Source organism: Balaenoptera physalus (assembly GCF_965194825.1).
Source record: "Balaenoptera physalus genome assembly, chromosome: 9".
Classification (NCBI taxonomy): Eukaryota; Metazoa; Chordata; class Mammalia; order Artiodactyla; family Balaenopteridae; genus Balaenoptera; species Balaenoptera physalus.
Genome location: NC_138888.1, coordinates 93,167,497 through 93,193,027, shown reverse-complemented (window position 1 = coordinate 93,193,027; position 25,531 = coordinate 93,167,497). Strand labels below are relative to the sequence as shown.

The following is a 25,531-nucleotide window of genomic DNA, read 5'->3' as shown; positions in this document are numbered from 1 at the left end:
TTGGTAGTGTATATATGTCCATGCCACTCTCTCACTTCGTCCCAGCTTACCCTTCCCCCTCCCCGTGTCCTCAAGTCCATTCTCTATGTCTGCATCTTTATTCCTGTCCTAAGTTCATCAGAACCATTTTTTTTTTTTTTAGATTCCATACATATGTGTTATCATACGGTATTTGTTTTTCTCTTTCTGACTTACTTCACTCTGTATGACAGACTCTAGGTCCATCCACCTCACTACAAATAACTCAATTTCGTTTCTTTTTATGGCTGAGTAATATTCCATTTTATATATGTGCCATATCTTCTTTATCCATTCATCTGTCGATGGGCACTTAGGTTGCTTCCATGTCCTGGCTATTGTGAATAGTGCTGCAATGAACATTGGGGTACATACATGACTGTTTTTGAATTATGAGAAAGCTTATCTTTTATGTTATGTAGAAGGAGAGCACGTGAGAAAGATTCTACCATGTGGGCTGTAAAGCAGGGCTTAGTTGAATTGAGGCTTATTCAGACCTTGTTTCAACTTGGTTAATCAGCTAATCAGGCGCTCTCTGTGTCTCCAGCTTCCTGTCAGCTCAGAGTAAGTCCTCACGCACTCCATCTGTTCAGAGCGTTTATAGGCCCACAGATGGTCTAGCATCAGGGAAGGGAGGGGAGGCGTGTTGTATATAGTAGTACATCGGTTGAGAGTTTGCCGAGGAAGATGCTCAAGTTCAAAATAAGCAGCTTGTTGAACATCACCCAGCATAAAGGGGACGTCACTAAAATCTGCATTTGTCTGATTGACTCTGGAACTCTTAGCACCTTAGCATGCTGCTTCCTTTATAATGTAATGCTCAAGGAGAAAAAAATATATAGATCAAGTTGTGTGTTTATCTTTGTAAGTTTGTAAGTAAAAAGGTTTGTGTAAGAAAAAAGAACAGGTAAGAAAGATGAAAAGCGATAGCTTGTGAGTTTGTGTGTTGGACATTAAGAGTGTTTATTTCCCCCTTAAATTTTCTATTTATGTATTATGTTAAGAAGTAAAGGCAAGTTGGAAGAGGAGACTTTGGAACTTTGCCTATATATTAATAAGTTTACTTTTTTGACTGAAGTATGTAAATTTCTTCTTTAAAATATTGAAATATTGTGACATCTAATTAAGAGTTCAGATAATTTCAGAATTGGAAGCATTTCACTGTACTAAATGCAAGCTAGTTTCTCAGGCATGTTCTCTGAACATTTGAATCTTTATCTATTTTAATTATCTAGATTTCAGCATCCTCTTCAGCAAATGAATGCATTTCAGTTAAAGGAAAAATGTATTCCATACTGAAGCAGTTAGGAAGTGGAGGTTCAAGTAAGGTAGGTATCCTGAATATTTAAGGAATGGATAAAAATATTTTAAACTTTCCTCTCTTTGTCTTTTTACCTTCTGAGGCCTTTTTTCTTAACTTCTAGAGGCCCGTATTTCCCTTGAGCCAAAAACTCCTTCTCATCCCCTTCTCCCATCCCCTCCCCCATCCCCTCCCTTCCCCCATCCCCTCCCCTCAACAAATGGCATATTTCTTTAGACCCACCTCTTAATTTCAGTTCCCTCCTTTTCCCTCCAATGTCCTATGATTCCATGTTTCTTCTCTTAATAACATTAACATTGACTTGGGGGTGGCAAATGACAGCTTCGTATTATCAGTAAAGAGTCTTTCTAAAAGTGAGTCAGACTGTGTTGTGAATAACTGCTATGCCTAGGATGATTCAGCAAGGTTTTTGATTAATGGGTTTCATTTTGTTTTGAGTTTTTCTTTTCAGAAACAGAATTTAGCAACAAGTGAATTTCTAGATTTGGAATAGATCATTTCCTAAATTTATCTGAGTTCTAAATGTATATGGTTCTAATTCTCTGGCTGGCAGGGATCTCAAAAGAGTTGTCTAAACTTCCCATCTTCAGTTCTTCTCATTTCGTTCACTTAAATCCACTTAAATCAGATTTTTACTTTTACCTTCATTATTCACCAAACAGTTGTTATCAAAATCACTGATGACCTCCATGTTTTTGCCAAAACTAATTGTTAGCTTTGATTGTGGGTTACATAGCAATTGGAACAGTTGATCTTTCTTTCCTCACTGAAGCTTTTTTTCCCACTTGGCCTCTTTCAGTGTTCTCCTTGCCTCTTTCAGTGTTCTCCTTGCCAATGACCGTTCCTTCTCTGTCCTCCTCATATCCCTGATCTGAATGGTGCAAAGCCCCTGAGCTCAGTTCTTGGCCTCTTTTCTTCTCTCTCTGAACTCGCTCACTCCCTTGGTGTTCTCATCCAGTCTCGTGGTTTCATGTTCCATGTACATGCTGACAATTCCCAAATTTATATCTTCAACTCAAACTTCCCCTTTGAATTCCAGACTTACGTATCCAATTGGACTGCTCAGCATCTCTTCTTGGGCGTCGATAGATACTTAAAACTTCATATGTCCCAAGCATGACTGTTGCTTCATGGTCGTTCCCATTTCAGTAAATGGCAGCTTCATTCTTGCAGTTACCGGGCCAAGCAGCCTGGGGTCATCACTGACTCCACTTTCTCTCGACATTCACCCACCAATCATCAGTCTTATTGGTTCTACCTCAAAGTCTATCCAGAATCTGACTCTTCCTCACCACCTCCACTCTTATCCCTTTGGCCAAAGTAGCTTCATCTTTTCACCTGAACTGTTACAGTCGCCTTCTAACTGGTCTCACTGACTCAGTCCTTGCCCTCCTGGTCTATTTTAGCATAAGAGTTGATTTTCCTCGATACCCTCACATCTTTGCTCTAGTGTCTTCTCAATCAGGGCTTCCTTGACCACGCTCTAAAACCCCAACTCCTACCTTCCAGTTGCCAGCGAGCTCCATTCCCCTCTCCTGCTTTATTTTTCTCTGTAGCTCATCTGCTAATGTGCTCTGTAATTTACTTATTTGGTTTTGTCGTTTGTGTCCCCTTGCACTTGAATGTGAGTTCCATCAGCGTAGGGAGGTTTGTCTGACTTGCTCACCAATGTTTGCTCTGTTATCTAGAACAGTGGCTGGAAAAATAACACACACCGAAGTGTTTGTTGAATGAAGAGCCCTCCTCAGCTGTTTTGCTACTCTTAAGTTGTTAAGGATGATACATGAAACAAAGCCTGTTTGGTTCATTTTAAGTTTTATTATAATTTTTTAAGCCAGCTGACAATAACTAGACTCGCTTAAGATGTCTTGTTAACTTGCTATAAATAAGGTATATACATTACCATGTTTAGCAATTGTTCAATAATATTAATTTCTTTTCTGTGTACATTTCCTTTGTTCTCTTCCTTGCCTCACATTTTAGGCATGGGAATAAAAGGACAATGGAATTGATTTTTATCAACATATTTATTTATTTAGTAACATGTTTTCAGAAGATGTAGTGTAATCTTAACAGTGTTTTAAACATTTTTTCCTTGGAGGATAATGAAGATATAAGCTTACTTAAGTCAAGGGCCAAGTGATAAAGCTATGACCAGCCCATATTTTCTTAGTGCGATTGAATTATTATTTAATTATTATGATGGCGTTGACAAAATCATCACGCCTCAGGGAAAAGAAGGTAACATGCTTTATGAAACTAACATCATTTATGCTCTGTCTATGCTAGAGTTTAGACAGTGACCAACTTATACCCTATTAAGAGCATTTAGAAAATCCATGGGGCTAGTGGGAATGTTCAAAACACTAACCTTTCTAGTTCTTTCATTAACTTTCCATGAAACTGACAGATTCTAACTCTGACACTATAAGTCTGTTTACCTCACACAAAATGGCTTTCTGCTGTTTGAAAATTACTTTTCTTCCTTTCTACTTTCTGCCGCTTCTTGCCCTGTCACTGTTTTATGCCCCTCCTCCTCTAGTTTGCTTTCTGTGCAGGTAAAACCAGTAATACTTTGTCAGAGTTTTGTATTTAAGATGCAGGTAACTAAGCTGTACCTGAGAGACTCTGCTTGTCAGTGCACTTGACATGCATGAACCTCACCTACACTTTGGCTCTTTTCTCATTTCTTGCCAGTATCTGCTGGATAGTCAAGGTTAATGGCTTTTAAATAAATGATGTTTTACTTCAGTGGGTGCAAGGAGATAAATGAATGTAATTTTTCTTGCTTACACTAGCATTTTGTGTCTGAATTCTTGCATTTAGAAGCCCCATCCCTGTTGCACGTTTGCTGAAAGTGAGACACATTAGCAGTGTTTTTCGAAATGTACTATCTGCCTTATCAATATTGCTTAGAAGTTGACTGTCATTATAGCCAGAGCAATTTGACCTGGACCTCAGTATGCTTACAGGAACATCCTGTTCCTGTCAACTTGATTTTGAAAATTGGACCTGATCTACTTTTTACAGCCGAGTATACTGATAGCTTACAATTAGCACCTATTTTAAAATATTCTCTACCACATGAATGAAATTGTCAACTCCAGGCACAATGGAATAAAACACCATCTGTGAAATGAATTAACTCTTTATTACAGCCCTTAGTCTTCCTTAGCATTTTTTAATGTCTTTTTCTTCAGGTTATTTCCCTGGTTGCAACATCTAATAGAGTGTTATGAATGTATATGAAATTTAAATTACCTTTCGTACATGTAGATAGGGCAACTACCTATGCCCATTGTCATAGGTAGTTGAGAATGTACTGTTACTCTCCTAACATGTTTTGTTTTCCTTCTATACTCAAAAGAAGCCCAGACATTTTAAATTATTCACATCAATAATCCTTAATCTAAGATTTTATCTAATAAATGTAGAAATATTGTGGCAGTATATAAATAGTGTATTCTAACCTTTTTCATTTGTTCTACTCTATAGGTATTTCAGGTGTTGAATGGAAAGAAACAGATACATGCTATAAAGTATGTGAACTTAGAAGAAGCAGATAGCCAAACAATTGATAGTTACCGGAATGAAATTGCTTATCTGAATAAACTACAACAACACAGTGATAAAATCATCCGACTTTATGATTAGTAAGAATTTTTTTTTTAATTTAAAAAGAAGACATTTTTGGCTTTAATTCTTAAGATAAATACTTAGTAAATCTTAGTAGTATAACCTAACCATTTATTGTTTTGTTGTTTTTGTTTGTTTTTAATGGCAGTGAAATCGCAGATCAGTACATCTACATGGTAATGGAATGTGGAAATATTGATCTTAATACTTGGCTTAAAAAGAAAAAATCCATCAATCCATGGGAACGCAAGAGTTACTGGAAAAATATGTTGGAGGCAGTTCACACGATTCATCAACATGGTATTTTAAAATCTCTTCATATGTAAAGTTAAAATATTCATTAGTAGTGCTATCTTAGAGAAATACACCTATAATTTTAAGGTATTGGTTATTGGCACCTTTAGGCTAGATAAACTAAATATTTGGAAGTTTAATAAAGATGAAGGGACAAAACCATTTCTTTAAAATGCTGTTAACAGGGCTTCCCTGGTGGCGCAGTGGTTGAGAATCTGCCTGCTAATGCAGGGGACACGGGTTCGAGCCCTGGTCTGGGAAGATCCCACATGCCACGGAGCAACTGGGCCCGTGAGCCACAACTGCTGAGCCTGCGCGTCTGGAGCCTGTGCCCCGCAACGGGAGGGGCCGCGATAGTGAAAAGGCCCGCGCACCGCGATGAAGAGCGGTCCCCGCACCGCGATGAAGAGTGGCCCCCGCTTGCCGCAACTAGAGAAAGCCCTCGCACGAACCGAAGACCCAACACAGCCAAAAAAATAAAATAAATAAATAAAAAATAAAAAAAAAAAAAAAAAGTGCTGTTAACAGGGACTTCCCTTGAGGCACAGTGGTTGAGAATCCGCCTCCCAATGCAGGGGACACGGGTTCCAGCCCTGGTCCGGGAAGATCCCACATGCCACGGAGCAACTGAGCCCGTGAGCCACAACTACTGAGCCCACACGCCGCAACTACTAAAACCCGTGCGCTCTAGGGCCCGTGCTCCGCAACAAGAGAAGCCACCGCAACAAAGAGTAGCCCCCGCTCGCCACAACTAGAGAAAGTCCGCGCACAGCAACGAAGACCCAATGCAGCCATAAATAAATATATAAATAAAATTTTTAAAAAATGCTGTTAATGAAAGCATATAGTGCATGAACTCAAATCCCCACATCCATAAAGCATGCATAATACAAAATGTATCTTTGTCAGTATTAATATAGTCCATAATCCTGGGTCTCCAAATACTTGGATTATAGCAGATATGAGACTGGGGTTCAGGTATCCTAAAAATCTGAGATTTTTTTTTCACTCATTCTCCTAGTTGTTTTGTATTGTGTACCTTGTATGGGAGCTGGTTTTACTTTTTTTTTTTTTTTAACTGTTAGCCCTACGTTCTGGGTTGGCTTTTACCTTACTTGGCCTTGGTTCTTTTTACGGCTTCTTTGCCTTTACCTTTTCCTTATTTTAAATAACGGATAATGTAGGTGATTGTAAATTGTCTCCTTGTGTCTCCCGTCCTGTAAGTTAAAAGATAATTCCCCAGTGATCAAGACCAGGCCGTAGGGATGGACATGTCCGGAGCGTTAGGGTCCTACCACCTGGCGGTGTAATTTACAGTGCTCTCTCGCGGGCAGTGAATCGCAGTGGTTGTTAAGAGCATAAACTCTGAAGCCAGACTGCCTGGGTTCAACTCATGACACTGTTAACTCAGGCTGTGTGACCTTGAACAGATTGCTTAAACTCTGCCTTAGTTTCCTCAGCTAAAAATGGAGATAACAATAGTACTTACCTCAGCACTGGTATGAGGGTTAAATGAGTCAATACAAGCGACAAACTTCAAATAGTGCCTGGCACATAGCAAGTGCTATCTGTTTGTAGTATATATTAAAAATGAATATTTAATTTGATTGACTAATTAAAGGAATCAACTCGGCAGATTGTGAAATTTTTTTGTACTTAGGATGTTTTACATGGTCTAATATTATCATGGATTTTTATTTTGAAGGTATTGTTCACAGTGATCTGAAACCTGCTAACTTTCTGATAGTTGATGGCATGCTAAAGCTAATTGATTTTGGAATTGCAAACCAAATGCAACCAGATACAACAAGTATTGTTAAAGACTCTCAGGTAATGAATGGCTGGTTACCACACAGTAGAGTTCAATTCCTTTTCGCCTTTGAAGTATTATTTTGCTAATGAGGATTTTATTTTTCCCTACTTCATTTTTCAAAGGATTTGAAGCCTTTTTACAAGAACAGATATTATAACTATAAAAAACAAATTAATCACATGATTAAGACAATTTAGAAAGTCAAGATCCAGTAGAAATATATCCAGCAATTTTGAATGCTTTTCCTATAGCTGAGGTAGAGAAGCAGTAATACCTGCCTTGGAAATCATCTTGGTCATTATCTAAAATTCACCTGAAACTTTGTCTCAGTTTCCTGGTAGCAACCAAAGAGAGAATTGCAGTTTCATGTTTTTCACTGTCCATGAGGTAAAATTATTTCATTCTTCCAGAGAAGTAAAGCTTTCCCTATCACTTACGTTTGAAAAAAATTCTTAATTGGGCCTTCATATTGGAAACACCATAATAAATATACTCAACTGCATTTTTATAGTAGGATATGCAATAGCAATCTTAATAAATTTGTCCCCATAAAAACTGAGGCGATGACAACCAAAGAACGACTAAAAATAACCCTGCTTGGAGCCAAGACAGTGTGTTCCGTGTATACAGATTTCTGATGTGGCTCTTCCTTAATCCTAGCAGGAAAACTGGAGTTTTTTAGGAGTAGATGGGCAGCATGCCCTTCAAACAATTCTATTTGACAGTCACTTCTTTCTATATCAAAAATATGGCAGAACATTTAGTTGTAAATCAGCTTGAAGATATCGTCCATGGTAAGGCTCTAAAGTATAGGTATTCTGTGTTTGAAAGCAGAGTCATTTTAGAATAAAATGAATGCAGTGTAAGGTTGGCGTACTCCTACCGTGGAAAATCTTGCATAATGCAGGCACCCATCTCATCTCTATTTGGACATGGGCCCAGGGAGACAAAGCTAGATTTTTGGTTGGTTGTTTGGTTTATTTAAAAAAGTGTTCTGGGCCTATTCCAGCACAGAAATGAGCGATTGATCAATTCCTTCAAAGTTTATGGCCATTCATATAATTTTATCCTGGAAAGATTTATGGTCGCTGCCCACCATAATCATAGAAATAGCTCAGCATTCTGTAAGGAGTCAGTTTCTTTATTATGAATCTAATTTATTTTGCTGGAATTGTGAAGAAATTTGTGTCTTAATATTTTTGTCAGTTATTAGAGTTTCTCAAATATATTACTGAAATCTGTAACTATCCAAGTTGCCAAGAATCTGGCATTCGTGCTTTAAAAAATCTAAAGCAGAATGAAGTATTTTCATTGATTTCTGTGTTTTCTGTGATTTGGCAAGTAGGTTGGTACAGTTAATTACATGCCACCAGAAGCAATCAAAGATATGTCTTCCTCAAGAGAAAATGGGAAATCCAAATCGAAGGTACTGTAAGGTTATTTACATCCCGTTTATCTGGCACAAGTAGGGAATGGGCTGTGGGTAGTTTGTCTCCATTCACGCTCCGCTTTTATTGTAAATATTTTCCATATGTTTACGGTTTTGCTGATGAATGAACTTTTGCTCTGAATGAGCTTAACGGATAACTGAAAAGTTATTTCTTTAAGTTCTAAAACTTTCTAGGCCATTACAGAGACCTTGCTTTATTAAGCAAACTGTCATGGGATTCAGTTTCACTTTTCTTTACTGATTTGAGACTGTTCTTTTACTGTTGTGCTTTTAATATGGTGATGCCTCACAATGTGCTCCTATGAGAAATGCGCATAGGACGTTTTCTGAGTTTTAAAAATAAAGAAAAAAAATAAGACTAAATTAGCTCTGATACTGATAACCTTTGTTTCCTTTCTGATTCTTAAATTTTATTTACCATTTCTTCATTTGTTAACTTTCTGTTTCCAAGAACAACTCTAGTAGGTAATATTCCCAGGTACCTTCCCACTTTTCTTATTTCACCACCTCTGTGAGCTTTTGCGTTAGCCTCGTCGGTGCCCCTTGCTGGGTCCATTCTGCCTGCCATGGTGCCTCTGGCTCCCAAGCTAATCCTTCTTTCTCTATACCAGTGTCTTCAAATGGATGCAGGTACACACCGCTGTGCAGTACCTGCGTTCACGTCATAGATCTGCCTCTTTATCAATTGTCTTTGTGACTTAACTTGCCTAGTTTCTTCATCTGTAAGTTAGGCTTGCACACAGTATCTATTTTAAAAGTAATTGAGGATTAAATGAGAAAGAATATGAAGCACTTAGTACATTGTCCAGCTTGAAACAATTGCTTAATAAATGTGCTTTCATTTACTAAATTATATTTTCCTTCCTAGGAAATTGTGGCTTCTAAATTTCTTTTCAAATAACTGGCATAAAATTATGCCAAATAGTCTCTCTTATAAAAATTCTTTTTACACCTCTTTAGCTTCTCCTTTTCTTTTAATACTTAGATTTGTCATTCTCTTTTTCTTTTTCTTTTTCTTGATTAGACTTGCCATGGTTTTGTTAATTTTAAAGAACCAGGTCTTGATTTCATTTATTAATTCTATTTTCATTTGTCCTCTAATTAATTTCTGCTTTTATCTTTGTTATTTATATTCCCTTTAGGTTTCTTCCCCCTAGCTTCTGCATTTAAATAATTGCTAATTTAAGTTTAGTATTCTTCCTTATAATTAAAACATTAAAACTGAATTTTACTTTGAGTTTTACTTTAGCTGCTACTTCTAGGTTTTACGGTAGTGTTTCTTATTTTCATTCATTTCCAAAATTTCTAATTTCAGTTTTAAAATTGTTTCATTCTTTTTTACTTTAAAATAAAATTTACTTTGAACTGCATGTAGTGTTCAGATTCTTTTCAGTTATCAACTCAGTACTTAAATAGGTAGTATTGGTCAATCTCAACTAGTGATTCTGAATAGAAGATAAATTTTTATCCCAACATGGGAGGTAATCCTTGTTATGGAAGAGCTCAAAGGCCCTCCCAGTCTCGCTGTGTTCTCGAATTGCTTTCCGGTGAACAGGCTTGGCCATCTGGGCCTCCTGTTCTGAGGTCTGTTGGGCCCATTCATTACTCCTCTCTCCTCTCTGCTTCAGATGCCTCTACTACGCACGACCTGTGGCTGTGGGTAGTTTGTCTCCATTCACGCTCCGCTTTTATTGTAAACATTTTCCATATGTTTACGGTTTTGCTGCCAGGCTGCTCTGTCTGTCTTATCTGGGGCTTTGGAGAGTTTGAAAACTACACGGCCACAGCCATTTTTCCAGAATCTGAAATTCTTTTTAATTCATGATTTAGTATTTAGAAATGGACTTAAATTTCCAAGTGGTTAAATTGGAGGAAGAGGTGGTTATTTTTTTTATTAATTTTCAGTTTTCTTTGTGTTCAGATAACGGGATCTATTTTATCTGTCATGTTCTGAAAGGCATGTTTAAATCTGCCCTCCTTAAAAGAATTTAATACAATTTTTGCTTTATATAGTTCTATTAAATGTGGTTTCAGTGCATAGAAGTTCATAACTGTCATCTCTTCTTGGTTGATTGTACCTTTTATCACTATAAAATGGCTTTCTCTCTTCTGTTAGAAGCATTTTGTCATGTTCTCTTTTTCTAATATTAACATTGCTGTCTCTGCTTTCGTTTCCTTTTTTTTTTTCTTTCTTTCTTGCATTTGGTTATAGATGTCCATTTCTTTTTTCCTTGTACCTTTCTGTGTCATTTGGTTTAGATTAATCCTTTGTGTAGAGCATGTGGTTACATTTTGCTTTAATGCATATTGAATATCTTTTAAGAGAGGAATTTAGCCATTCTCATTTATTATGCTCACTTCTGTGTTTGGTCTTAATCATGTTCCTTTAAAAGTCAAAAGCATAATTATGTTATAATATCACATTATTTCTAATGAGATTATTTAATACAAAGAACATTTAATAATAAGTAATATTTATTGAGTACTTACTATACCAGAAACTATTCTCTATGCTTACCCATATCTCATGGTTACATCATTTAAGGCCCATGACAACATACTTTTATTATTTCTGTTTTAGAGATGAGGAAACAGAGATATGTAGAATTACTAGCTAGTGATAAGACCAGGATTCAAGCCCAGCCTAGCCCAGTCTGGCTCTATAGTTTGTGTTCTTAAGTTTAGGATAGCTCAACTTAAATAACCTTTTTAAAATCTATACATACTTATATATTATGAATTTATATAAAAACTTATTTTAATTCAGTAATTTTGGGGAAAACAAGTACATTTAAAATTTGCACTTAGGATTTTTAGTTTTGTGTTTTCACAGGCTGACAAGAATGTAATATTTTGTTTCAGTTGAAATATTTTGATTATGAGTTTGTTGAAATATTTAAACTGAAGTTCATTTCTTTTGATAAAATAACCAAGTGTAATCAAAACTAGAAGAGAATGTTTTGTCATGAACATAATCTAATACTTGGACATTTATTGAGGTTTAGTTATGATTTTAAATATTAAGGTGTGTGTGTGTGTGTGTGTGTGTGTGTGTGTCTAATATTTTAATTTTATGTTAAAATAACAGTAACTTATTCTTCTTTTTTTTTTTTTTTTTTTTAACTTAGATAAGCCCCAAAAGTGATGTTTGGTCCTTAGGTTGCATTTTGTACTATATGACTTACGGGAAAACACCGTTTCAGCATATCATTAATCAGATTTCTAAATTACATGCCATAATTGACCCTAATCATGAAATTGAATTTCCTGATATTCCAGAGAAAGATCTTCAAGATGTGTTAAAGGTAACATTAATAGTATATACATATAGAAGAACTATATTTCATATAGTACTTAATTGTTTACTTAAAGAAATAAGCTGAGGGAGTTCTCTGGCGGTCCAGTGGTTAGGACTCAGCACTTTCACTGCCATGGCCCGGGTTCAGTCCCTGGTCAGGGAACTAAGATCCCACAAGCTGCATGGCATACCCAGAAAAGAAAAAAGAAAGAAGAAGTTGAAATGATTGGAATTATGTAACTGGCTTAGATATAACTGAGAGGTCTATTGAGAGGAATTGCTTACTGAGTTAGCTTTTAAAGATGTGTTAAGTTCACTTTGAAGGTTTTTAAAACTTATGAATACTTGGAGATTTTGCAAAAATGACGTGTAAAATTATTTTGTCATTTCTAAGTAGGCTCTCTAGAAAGCAACTTCTGTAATATGATGCAGTCTGGAAAAATACTGTATCAATATTGCATAAGAAAACTTGCTTCGTTTTTTTAAAAATTTATCTTTACTTTTATAGTGTTGTTTAATAAGGGACCCTAAACAGAGGATATCCATTCCTGAGCTTCTGGCACATCCATATGTTCAGATTCAAACTCATCCAGGTACTTCTTTAAGAATAAGTTTATTACCAGATTGATAATATAAACAGCCTTCTGGCTACTCTTTTCCTGACTGCTTCCTTCCTTAAGGATATTCCTTAATGCTAAATACTAAAATAAATGAGATCACCTTTCTTTACCTGCTGGCATTCATTTTTACTTATCCTAGGTAAGGGGCTATGATCAGTGATAAGTTACAAGAATGCCAGTTATCGTGCTTTTAAACAGAATACATATTTATATATGAACTTACATTTTTCTTATTTGATACCAGCGTGCTATTGATTATATATATTATTTTACAGGTAACCAGATGGCTAAGGGAACCACTGAAGAAATGAAATACGTTCTGGGCCAACTTGTTGGCCTGAATTCTCCTAACTCCATTTTGAAAGCTGCTAAAGTATGTCTATTCTCTGTCTACACTAATTTTAATTGTTTTGTATAATTTAGTGAGTTAGACACTTAAACAGGTAATCCAAAGGAAAGTTGGCCCAATCATCAGATCAGCTATGAAGTGTGTTTCTGTATTTAGATACTTAACATGTGCTTTTTGACAAATATAGATTTATTTGATTTACATTCTTATTGTGCAGACAGCACAATTGAAAATGGATTGTCATATAAGGTGCATTGAAAAGACTGCTGTCGGGTCTCAACTGGAATAAATTCAATAAGGAATCTTTTAAATCAACACTATTTTTAACACAGCTTTTGAATTCATTTTTTTCTAGCCAACTTTATTTTTAAACCATCATAGAGAAATCACAGTACTTGTCACATGTAATGACTTCTGTGAGGCTGTATATAGCACTCAGTACATTTCTCAAAGCAAATGTCTCAAATCTTTGTCTCCCAATGCCTGTTTATATCTACACCATAATTTTTTGGATCTCACTGACATCAAACACCTAGTCATTTCCAGAACACCAGGTATGCTTATTGACTTTAGTTACTAGTTATATATTTCAGTTATAACATTATTGTAAAATTATGGGAGCTTAAACTAAAAACACTGTTAGCTCTATGGATAGGGATAACACCAATCTAAGATGTTAAGAACTTGGATACATTTTTGGAGGAATTTACCATATATTCACCATTATATTTGCATCCATATGATATAAGGTAAATTTTTTCTTAAATTTTCTCAAGTTCTGATAGCTAAATCAATGGCTTTAAGAATTGAAATTGGACAAAATTTGTTTTGTAATTTTTCTCTATGTTTCATATCTCTATGTTTTAAATTTCTACCAGTGTATTGTTTAAAGCCTTTTATAAATAAAATTGAGGTGGGTTACCTTTATCACTAAGGTTATGTGTTCCTTGATAGCAAAGATATCTTGCATCTTCATAAATTAGATGTTGGCTTAGCCTTAAATCCTTTACTAAATATGTAGATTTTAATATAGCTAATTATACTTATTTGTATAGCAGTTGTATTTTTTTTTTAATGTCTTCCATTCTTTAGTTTAAATATCAGCTGAAAGTATATTTCCTGATGAGTGTATTTTACAGTATAGGAATCTATCTAAGACTGGCTTTATTTAAGAAAAAGTAAGGTATCTTGTAATAACCTATAATGAAAAAGCATATGAAAAAGAATATATAGAGAGAGGGATAGATACAGATACAGATATAGATATAGATATAATCTGAATCACTTTGCTGTACACCAGAAACTAACACAATATTATAAATCAGCTATACTTCAATTTAAAAAAAAGAGTTTTGCTATGTAATATTGTACATCAACTATACATCAATAAAAATAAACAATTTAAAAAGAGGTTTGTTGAAGCAGAAAAGAAAAAGAAAAAGTAAGGGAGATTAAGAAGGCCTTGAGGATGCATATATATGCTTATAATAGCTATGTTACATTTTTCTTACAGAAAGATTGATCTGCATCGCATAATAGCTGATTCTTAGGCCAAGCTAGCTGTTTAAAAATTTTTCATTATCTCCAATAGTGTATAAAATAATTTCCTAATTATAAGAACAAGGGAGAAATTTGTTACATATTAGAAGATGTGGAGTTAAACCTTTGTTAATCTGATATGGTAATATGTTGAATCTTAAAAGTTATCAATCGGATGTGTGTTTTTAATTTCAGACTTTATATGAGCACTATAGTGGTGGTGAAAGTCATGATTCCTGTTCATCATCCAATACTTTGGGAAAAAAATGGGGAAAAAAGTGATTTGCAGCTACTCATAAACTGTCAGGTATCACCTGTAAAATATATTGGACTGTTATACTCTTGATTTTCTGTGGAAATCTACTCCTGAAGACAACTTCACTCTGAAATGTCATTGGCAGAAAAATTCAGTGGATTATCCTCAAAAGAAAACTGTAAAAAACCACTAATGACACTGTATGTATTCAATTGTAGAATTGTTTTCTCTTTTGTGCTTCCCTGTATATCTAATCTATTTGATATCATTTTCACACTTGGAATAGTGGGTGAAAGTGGAACTATTTTCTGAAGAACTATGTAAATAGGCTTTGTATAGTATAAAATGACACTAAAATGTCAAAGTTGTAGAACTGTTTTCTTCAAGCAAATATATTGTTGGTGAGGCAACAGAATTCTTAATAAATATGGATTAAGGGAAAACATGAGAGTAGACCTTAGTAAATTAACTTTGGGGGAAAAAAAATTCCAAAGTGTTTGAATTCTAAAATAGATTTCCAGTTGCTTTATGGCACTGATAATACTCCAGCATTTTAGGGCTTTACTTGGCTCTTTTAATTCTCCATTTAATTCTTCATAATATCTATGGTTTTGGGTGTTCAGAGTATCATGCCGGATTCTAAGATGTAGGCTGTACAGGGCATGACCTCAATTGTACGACTTGCTTGGTAATGAGTAATTACAAATGTGGTCCCAGAATTTCTGAGTCTGAATCGAACAGATTACTTAAGGATATTACCATATAGTATTCTTTTCCCCAAATTTTTCTTTAGCTTTTAAAACAGTTTTAGAGTCACAGCAAAATTGAGGGGAAGGTGCAGAGATTTCCCATTGAACCCCTGCCCCCCACATGGACAGCCTCCCCCATTACCAACATCCCCACCAGAGCGGTACTTTTGCTACATTCAATGAACCTACATTGACGCACTGTAATAATCACCCGAAGTCTATAGTATACATACACCCAGTTCACTCTTGGTGGTGCGTGCTCTAGGGATTCGGACAAATGTGTCATAGCACGCACCCGTCATTATACTACTGTAAGAGTGTTTTCACCGCCCGCAAAATTCACTGTGCTCCGCCTACTCATCCCTCCCCTACCCCCAACCCCTGGGAGCCACTGATCTTTTTACTGTTTCCATAGTTTTGCCCTTTCTAGAGTGTCATATAGCTGGAATTATATAGTACGTAGCCTTTCAGGTTAGCTTCTTTCACTTAGCAATGTGCACTTAGTAACGTGCACCTCCATGTCTTTTCATGGCTTAAGAGCTCATTTCTTTTTAGTGCCTAGTAGTAGTCCATTGTCTGGATGTACCACAGTTTGTCCATTCACCTGCTGGAGGACATCTTGGTTGCTTCCAAATTTTGGCAATTATGAATAAAGCTGCTGTAAACATCTGTGTGCAGGGCTTTGTGTGGTGTTCAGCTTCAGAGGAGCTGACTACCGAGGAGCATGACTGATAGATTATATGGTAAGAGTATGTCTAGTTTTGTAAGAAACTGCCAAACTGTCTTTCATAGTGGCTGTACCATTTTGCATTCTCTCCAGCAGTGAATGAGAGTTCTTTTTGCTCCACATCCTTGCCAGCATTTGGTGTTGTCAGTGTTCCAGATTTTGGTCACTCTAGTAGATTTGTTGTGGTACCTCATTGTTGTTTTAATTTGCATTTCCCTGATGACAGCTGAGTGTGAAGCATCTTTTCATATACTTAAGTGCCATCCGTCTGATATCTTCTTTAGTGAGATCTTTGCTTCTTTGTCAAAGATCTGTTAACTATATTTACGGGGGGGGGTCTATTTCTGGGCTGTCCATTCTGTTGCATTGATCAATTTAGCTTTTCCTTCACCAATACCACACTGTCTTGATTACTGTCACTTTACAGTAAGTCTTAAAGTCAGGTGGTGTCAATCCTCCAACTTTGTTCTTCTCCTTCAGTAGTGTGTTGGCTGTTCTGGGGTTTTCTGCCATTTCACATAGAGTTTAGAATCTGTTTGTCAATATTCCTAAGTAACTTGCTGGAATTTTGATGGGGATTACACTGAATCCCAACTGTAGGTCAAATTGGGAAGAACTGACGTCTTGACAATATTGAGTCTTCCTGTCCAAGAACATGGGCTATTTCTCCATTTATTTAGTTCTTCCTTGATTTCATTCTTCAGAGTTTTGTAGTTTTCCTCATATAGACCTTGTACATACATCGTTAGATTTGCACATGAGTATTTCGTTTTGGGGGCTGCTAATGTAAATGGTATTGTGTTTTTCATTTCAAATTCCACCACTTCTTTGCTGTTATATAGGAAAATGATTGACATTTATATATTAACCTTGTATCCTCCAGTGTTGCTATAGTTGCTTGTTTGTTCCAGGAGTGTTTTTATGGATTCTTTTGGATTTTCTACATACATGATAATGTCATCTGCAAACAGGACAGTTTTATTTCTTCCTTCCCAATCTGTATACCTTTTATTTCTTCTTATTGCAGTAGGTAGTACTTCCAGTATGATGTTGGAAGGAGTGATGAGGGGACTTCTTTGCCTTGTTTTTGGTCTTAGTGGGAAAACTTCAAGTTTCTATGAAGTATGATGTTTGCTGTATGTTTTTTATAGATATTCTTTATCAAATTAAGAAAGTTCTCTGTTTCTAGCTTGCTGAAAGTTTTTATCGTGAATGGGTGTTGGATTTTGTCAAATGCTTTTTCTGCATCGATCAATAATGGTCATGTGATTTTTCTTTTTTTTAGCCTGTTGATGTGATGGATTATTGTGTGTTATTCTAACTGACACCATCTTGGGCCCTTCTAATTTCTTCTGTCCTTCTGCTGACCCTGCACAGGATTGTACTCTGTCTTGTTTCCAAGCACCTACCCCCCATACCTTAAGTTAACTATAAAATTGTCCCGGTGGCCCCTCGGCGTGCCGAGTGCAGCTGTGAATGCTTCCAGGTCATTGTCTGCCCAACCCCAATCCCACCCTATGATTAAATTACCATAAAATAAACGGATCCACTGATTATATGGATCAGTTTGTCTGTCTCAAGATGCCTTTCCAGTTCAGTAGGCACTTTTCATTTCTTCCGTCCTCTAGCAATTACATTAATTGATTTTTGAATGTTGAACCAGTCTTGCATATCTGGGATAAATCCCGCTTGGTTGTGGTTTATCATTTTTTTATACATTCTCTCCTAAAATTACCCCTTGAAAGTGACACCCTTTACTTCCACTCACAATTCATTGGCTGAAGAATTTACGTGGTTAAATGTAATAACCATGTGTTCCAAAAAAAAAAAAAAAAAAAGAGCTAGAAATATATGATGAACAGCACCAATTAAAATTTATCAGAAGAGATAGCAATACTCTTTTTTATTTTGCTTCAATCAAGGGTTCCTACCCTGTAGTTCAGGGCCTCCCAGGACTACTGGGTTTTGAGTAGCACAAAGAGAATAGGAGTATTCTATTTTTTTACGTCACTTTGGAGGGGTTTTATTTTATGCTACCTTCCCGAAGTAGTTACAAACAACTTTGGGACGCTCTCCATGATTCTTCTCCTTTCTCTTCCTTCTTTTCTTTCTTCCTTCCCTCCTCTCTCCTCTACTTCTCCACTTTTACCTTTGGAGAAAGTGTATTGTACCGAAGAGGAAAATGTATTAGTAATTACACTACTTAGTTGCTTCATAGTTAAAGTAAGAAATAACCTTTACTGGGTTACAATGTTTGTAGAGCTATAATAATGTAAAAATTATGTATAGAATATGTATAATATATACATAATTTGTATGCTGTGTTATTAGAAATATACTAAATTAGTGCATTTGAGAGGATAAGGTCAGAAAGGCCCCTATAGGCACAGACAGGGTAAGGAGGGGATGATTGTGGATGGCTGTTCACATTCTGGCTACAACTTCACTAGGGAAGTAAGGCAGGAACACAGTTGGCACTCAAGCAAGTGAAGCACAGGGCCCAGCCCAAACTGTTACAAAGTCTCCTTGGCACTCAAGCAAGTGAAGCAGAGGGCCCAGCCCAAAGTCTGTTACAAAGTCTCCACTTAGTTTAAGGATACTATGTATTATGTCCTTATAGGATATCTAACATGTAGGAGGTATAATATGCTTTTTTCAAAGCATATGCCAATGAAGAAAAATGATAACCAGACACGGAGCAGTGGTGGGCTCGCTAACTCTAGCCGGGAGAAGAGTCTAGCGGAGTCTGTGGTGATGGTGGGCTAGCTAACTCTAGCCGGGAGAAAAGTCTAGTGGAGTCTGTGGGCATGGTGGGCTAGCTAACTCTAGCCGGGAGAAAGTCTAGCAGAGTCTGTGGGCATGGTGGGGTTGGGTCGGCGGGTATTGAAAGCAGGGAAAGGAGTGAGATTCTTTGGAGAAGGGTTAGGAGCCGTATCTGGGGAGACTCGAGCATGCTGCCTCTCTTCTCTTTCGTGGGACCGATCGTCCCAAATAGACCTGGTACGTTGCCTCCTGCAGCTCATTTCTTTTGATAAATGGAAAGCAATCATAGATGGAGGCTTTTCCTTGTGAATCTGTCATTTAGTGGGTTGGGTTTTTTTTCTTCTAATTTTTATTTTATAGTGGAGTAGAGTTGATTTACAGTGCTGTGTTAGGTTCAGGTGTACAGCACAGTGATTCAGTTATACATATACATGCATCTATTCTTTTTCAGATTCCTTTTCCCATATAGATTATTATAGAATATTGAGTAGAGTTCCCTGTGCTCTACAGTAGGTCCTTGTTGATTATCTAGTTTATTCATTTAGTGTGTTTTTTAATGTTATTATAAAAGGAAAAAGGTCTCCTCTTTTTTTTTTTTGGCCGTACCACACAGTTTGTGGGATCTTAGTTCCTCGACCAGGGATTGAACCCAGGCCCTCAGCACTGAGGGTGCAGAGTCCTAACCACTGGACCGCCAGGGAATTCCTTTTTTTTTTTTTTTTTTCCTTGAAAATAGTCTCATCTTAATCTAGTTGAAAAGTAAAGTAGAAAGAAGCATAAGTTATGCCCAATTCCATCATCCTGAGTTAGTTACTGATAACATTTGGCATATTTGCACAATTGAGATAATATATTAATAACTTTATACTCCTGTTTTTTCACCTACCTTTCTCATAAGCATTTTCCTAAGTCATTTAAACCTTTCATAAATATAATTTTGATCCCTAGGAAACATCCTATCACGTGAATATACATACATATTTCCTTACTTTTTATTTTGTGTAAAATAATTCAGAATAAACCTCAACAAAGCTGTTTTGTTTTTAAAGAATGGAAGTTAATGTTTGTCGGAAAACATAACTAATCATATAAATCCACAAATAAATAAACCTCGTGACACCATCTTTGTTCAAATGTCATTTTGCTAATGAGACCCTCCTTAAATAGCAAATATAAAATCATAATCTCCCTGCTCCCTGTACTCCATAATCCCCTTCCTTTCTTTATTACTTATAATAGTATTTATCCTTCTGACATTCTCTATAATTGATTTTTTACTGTTCATCTCCCTCCATTGTAACACCAGTCGCAGAATGCAAACCTTTTTATTGGTTTTGTTCACTCCTGTATCCCCAGTGCTGAACACAGTGTCTGGCCTGTAGTTGCCCCTTGATAACATCCTGGTTGGAAAGATGAATAAAAAGCTTTTCTTCCTGGAAAGGGAGAATTGTAAGACATTTCTTATGGAGGATATGCAGTAGGAGCCGTTTTAGCAAACCGTGGCTAGCGCAGCAGACTGCTGTAATAACCCCTAGAGTGCTGGACAAGATGAGAATTTCCTTGATGGCGATCTCCTACTCAACGTGACCTGGTTTGCGACACTGGCATTTGAGGAAAAAAGGATGTTCGCAGGGGCAGACCCTTCTTCCAGTTGTGCCCTTGACTGGCAGGATTGCACACAGAATCGGGGTCTGCCTTTCCACAGAGGCGTTGCAGGACATGGTCCCAGAGGCAGTGTTTCTGTGTTCCAATAAATGAAGTAAACTGAAGTCTCTGCCCCTGGGTGCTTATTTCTGTGTTTCTCCTCTTCCTAAGATACGAAGGGAATTTATTTATTTTTTTTGCTGTAGCCCAGATGTCCTGGCATTGACTTTCTAGTCCGCGCTGACGCCCCAGGAGAGCAAACGCTTGGAAGTTTGACAGGAACAAGGGGCAAGCAGTGAGCCTGTGTGTGCCCACAGCTCTGGGAAGCAGGCGAGGGCGGGGGCCCTCCTTCCCCCGCTCCGAGGGGCTCCCTGGCTCCCTCTCGCATGCAGACTCCCCAGAGCTGACTGCTTGTCTCCCCCAGATGCTCTCCCCACCCACCCCAGGCTGAGACTCGCTCTGCCCCACGCGCTTGGCTGGCTGGAGGGGGCCCCCTTGTGGTAGGAGCGGGAGGTGCTGAGGGTGCCGCCCACCCCACAAGTTGGGAAGCCGGGCTTAGTGAGTCAAAGTTCACAGCCCCCAGGCCGGTGTGGAGTAGCTGCCACAGCAGTTGTGGTTCTGGTCCCGGGCAGGAATTTCTGGTTTGGGTGTGAGTCTGCACAAATGACTCACTTGAAACAATGCTGTAGGGCTCAGCCAGAGACTGGCTTGCTAAGTGGGTCAGGTCAGGTTGAAAGACACTGGCAATCACTGGTTACCCAATCTGTCCGATCACCGACAGACCACTTTCCTTGCATTCTTGCAGATCTTTGCGTTTATTTTGTCCTCACCAGCTGGTCCGTGCTGCTTAATCTTCTATGACTGGGGGCAACAGGGAACAAGGCGGGAAGGGATCAATTCAAGCCGCAACTCCTTAAAACAAAGACTGATTTTTTATCTTCTGATTATCAGGACGGCTCTACGTCCAACATTCTCCATTTTATTTTTTTCCTTGCCATTTCAGTCCACAGATTGAAACTCTAAACAAATTTGTCTCCCTTTTTCCCTGTCTTTCCCGTACCTATCCCAACCACGTGCCGATTTCTTTCTTGATTCCCTCCTATTTTTTCACTCGCATCTTTAAAACCACCTCCTTGCCCGGGCACTCCTGTGTCCTCCAATCCATCACGTACAACGGTGGTTCCCAAAGTGTGGTTCCCGGGCTAGCAGCATCGATATGGTTTACCTGAAACCCGGGTTCGCCTCTCGGTGGGTGTCGAGCCAAAAGATACAGCCAAGCCAAAGGTAGGGAGAAGGAAGGATTTATTACTTGCAGCAAGTAAGGAGAACACCTTTGGATCTTTCCCAAAGCTGTGTGTCCCTGAACAGCAAAACTGGGGAAGTTTTAAACTAATGGTACATGCATATTCATGAAGGTGCTTGAGCAGAGGAGAATTCAGCATAGAATTGGGGCAAAGGTCGACAGAGTCCAAGCTTCAGTTGACGGAAGTCAGGAGGGTCAACACCATCATTCCATCCTCCACCAAGTAAGGGTGGGAGCCTTCCTGCAGAACTCAAAGACGTGTATCAGATTGTATGTATATCCCTTGAGGAGGAACTAGGTCTTGTTTTATTGCTGAACTATTGCTTCTTGACTGCTTTTCCTTTGTTCCTGCATTCCCTCACTTCCCTTAAGATCATTACTTACTAAGACCTGTTCAAGGGCAAGCACTGTGGCCAGGCTTAGATCACAAAATGGCTTAGGCCAAAATGGCTTCTCTTGTGTCAGGAAAGCCATGCGTGATTCTCTTTCTCCAGGGACCCCCTACCCTATCTTCTTACAGTATCGCTTGGGAACTTGTTAGAAATGCAAATTCTTGGGCTTCATCCCAGACCTCCTGGCTCTTTGGGGGCGGGGCTTAACATTGGGCTTTAACAAGCCCTCCAGGTGAGAACCATTGAGCCGCTGATGGACCTCAACCAGACTCACCTGCTAGAGACCTCCTTGTTCCATCAGTTCCCTCTACAGCTCAGGCACAGTGAATGGCTCCCTGCGCCCTACAGGGGTGAGTTTGAATTTTTCACCTCCCACCCTGCATCTCCTTTGCTGGGGTCGGACTCCCTGCTCTCTGACACTTCTGCCCTTCCTGCCACTCCCCTCCCCATACTCTCCATTCTTTCTCATCGTCTTTGCGTCTTCAGCAGCGGAACCCAAGTGTTACTCCTGAGCCCAGCCCAGAGCTCTCCTCCCTCTGAACTCATTTTGGTGTTGTATGGTCTAATGCATGCATTTGCCTCTTGTTTATCCTACCTTGTGTTGACAACCATTGCTTTCCGTATATGGATCCAGTTTCCCCAAATAGAGTATACGCTTCTTAAGGTTTTATAGTATTAAACTTCTCAGCATCACACGCACAAAGGCCTAATTACTTCCTTGTCTTTCCATCAGTCTTTCCAAAACTGGCCTGATAATAGAACACCTGGTGCATTTGTGAAAAACATAGATTCCCAAAACCCTCCCTCACCGCGCCCCTCCTCTCCCTGCCAATAGACCTTTGGGACTGGAACCTCCAGGGGAAGGTCCTGAGGACCCGTAGTTTGAGTAAGTACCCAACTGCTTTCCCATCACCAAGCATGTTTGTGAAATACCACTGGAAATGTTAAGTGTTCAAATGTCGATTTTTTTTGTTGTTGTTAAGATGGCTTTTTTTTTTTTTATAATATCAATTTTTTCTTTATTTTCTTTATTTATTTTTTTTCTTATTTATTTATTTATTTTATTTATGGCTGTGTTGGGTCTTCGTTTCTGTGCGAGGGCTTTTCTCTAGTTGCGGCAAGCGGGGGCCGCTCTTCATCGCGGTGCGCGGGCCTCTCACTATCGCGGCCTCTCTTGTTGCGGAGCACAGGCTCCAGACGCGCAGGCTCAGTAGTTGTGGCTCACGGGCCCAGCTGCTCCGCGGCACGTGGGATCTTCCCAGACCAGGGCTTGAACCCGTGTCCCCTGCATTGGCAGGCAGGCTCTCAACCACTGCGCCACCAGGGAAGCCCAAGATGGCTTTTTGCTTAAAAGAAACAAACAGGAAGGAAGAAGCCTTTTTAGACACACCCTGGAAGCACTTGATAAGCACTTGTTGAATGCCTGAGTCTGTAAAGGGAGTTGGAGAGAGACATCAAGGAGGCAAATGGGTGTCGGATACCGGGAGATTCCAGCAATGGGAAAGAGGAATGACAGGAAAACAGTGCAAGTGTTTGATTTAAATAACACCCTGTTTTCTCCTGGGAGGGGTATGTCACCCTAATGCCAATTGGTGAGTAGGAATCCAGGTAATAAGGTGGGCACGTGAGTAGGAATCGAGGGAGATGACGATAAAATTAAAAAACCCTTTTATCTTGCCTCACTTTGTAAGCTGAGTGATTCTGACATTCGTGAACCTCCAGGAGCCGGGGAATTGCTTCCTCCCTGAGTTCATCTTCTCAGAATGGTATCATTCAGGCCACTCTGTGTCACTCTGTAGATGAAGAAACTGAGCCCTGAAAGTTAACACCTTGCCCAGTGATGCACTGCTGTTTATTTTCACAGTGGAAACTAGAATCCAGATCTTCTGACTCGACCATCCTAGACCTCTTTATTTTTTCTTTAAATCTCTACAGCTTTAACAAATAATAACTACTAATTTTTAAGAGTCTATATATATATTATTATTATTTTTTTTTACATGGATGACCACAACAAAAGCAACAATGATTGCAATATATATATATTATTTTTTAATAATTTATTTATTTTATTTATTTTTGGCTGCGTTGGGTCTTCGTTGGTGTGCGTGGGCCTTCTCTAGTTGTGGAGAGTGTGGGCCACTCTTCGTTGTGGTGCGCATGCTTATTGTGGTGGCTTCTCTTGTTGCGGAGCACGGGCGTGGCATGCGGGCTCAGTAGTCGTGGCACACGGGCTTAGTTGCTCCGCGGCATGTGGGAATCTTCCCGGACCAGGGCTCGAACCCGTGTCTCCTGCATTGGCCGGCGGATTCTTAACCACTGCGCCACCAGGGAAGCCCCTAAGAGTCTATATTGTATGAATCTTTATTTTATCTAGGTGAGAATAATTAATACCTAACTTGATCCCAAATTTTCAGAAGTGAGACCTAATTCTAAAAAATGTTTAATAACTGAGATGAACTGAAATAATGATGTAAAAGCAATTGTCACACTGACTGGCATAGGATTAGCCTTTAATGCCGGTCTGTTCTTCTGAACTTTGAAGTATAATTCAGATCCTCACCTGAAAGTTTCTCCATATCCTTTGTTCGCCTCATTAAGGGCACTGGCCTTATGAAGTTATTCAGATCTGAATTTGAACCCCAGCTGTGTCATGTACTGTGTAATTTTTTCCTAGTTGTTTAATCTCTGCAAGCCTTCGTTTTTCTACCTACAAAATGAAACTCATAAAACCTTGCGTGATTGCTCTGAGCAGTAAATGTCATGACGCTTCAAAGCACTTAGCACAATGTCAGACGTTTAATAAGTGCTTAATAAATATGGGTTATTTTTATTATTGACATGCAATGAAACTTGAGTCCAATCTGTACCTTCTCACGAAGAGGCAGTCATGGGAAGAGCATGCGGTCTGAGGCAACTGCCTGAGGCTGAATCTTGGCCCCAGCACTCACCACTTGTGTGAGCTCGGATATGTTACTCAACTGTTCCAGGCCGCAGTGGCTGTCTCCATTTAACAGATGAAGACCCTGTACCTAATTCACAGGGTCATCGTGGGCAATGAATGAGTTAATCTATGAGAAGTGCTTAGAACAGTGCTTGGTACAGCATAAATAGTCAATAAATATTAGCCGGCATTAAAATATTTCTTCCTATGCTTATTGGTCTTGAGATTTTTCTGTCTTCGAAGAGATCTCTTCCCCTTGGCAAGGCTGAAGTTGAAAAACTCTTTCCTTTTCATCTCTCTATCTCTATGCAAGTGTTTGCACCTGATGGCCTGCACCTCCATGTCTTTTTTTTCCCTACATTTCTGCCTGTTAAGGTGAGAGGAACCCTTTCCTCTACGATCAGAAAATATTACT

The 25,531-nt window shown here is 38.4% G+C and overlaps 1 protein-coding gene across 6 annotated transcripts in view; it reads left to right on the top strand.

Annotated features, from left to right (window-relative positions):
• The window catches only part of TTK (TTK protein kinase), a 49,500-nt gene extending 25,880 nt beyond the window's left edge, over window positions 1–23,620 (top strand). For 5 of the 6 annotated variants that reach the window (XM_082474199.1, XM_082474198.1, XM_082474195.1 and 2 more), the window contains exons 14-22: window positions 1,254–1,346; window positions 4,835–4,992; window positions 5,124–5,275; window positions 6,975–7,099; window positions 8,428–8,508; window positions 11,661–11,837; window positions 12,339–12,423; window positions 12,726–12,823; window positions 14,534–23,620. In XM_082474199.1, coding sequence (XP_082330325.1) covers window positions 1,254–1,346; window positions 4,835–4,992; window positions 5,124–5,275; window positions 6,975–7,099; window positions 8,428–8,508; window positions 11,661–11,837; window positions 12,339–12,423; window positions 12,726–12,823; window positions 14,534–14,620 — 1,056 coding nt within the window. In that variant the 3' untranslated portion in view covers window positions 14,621–23,620. The remainder of the gene's footprint in view (window positions 1–1,253; window positions 1,347–4,834; window positions 4,993–5,123; window positions 5,276–6,974; window positions 7,100–8,427; window positions 8,509–11,660; window positions 11,838–12,338; window positions 12,424–12,725; window positions 12,824–14,533) is intronic. The other variant, XR_014267174.1, reaches the window with a different exon arrangement.
• The last annotated feature ends 1,911 nt before the right edge of the window (window positions 23,621–25,531 follow it).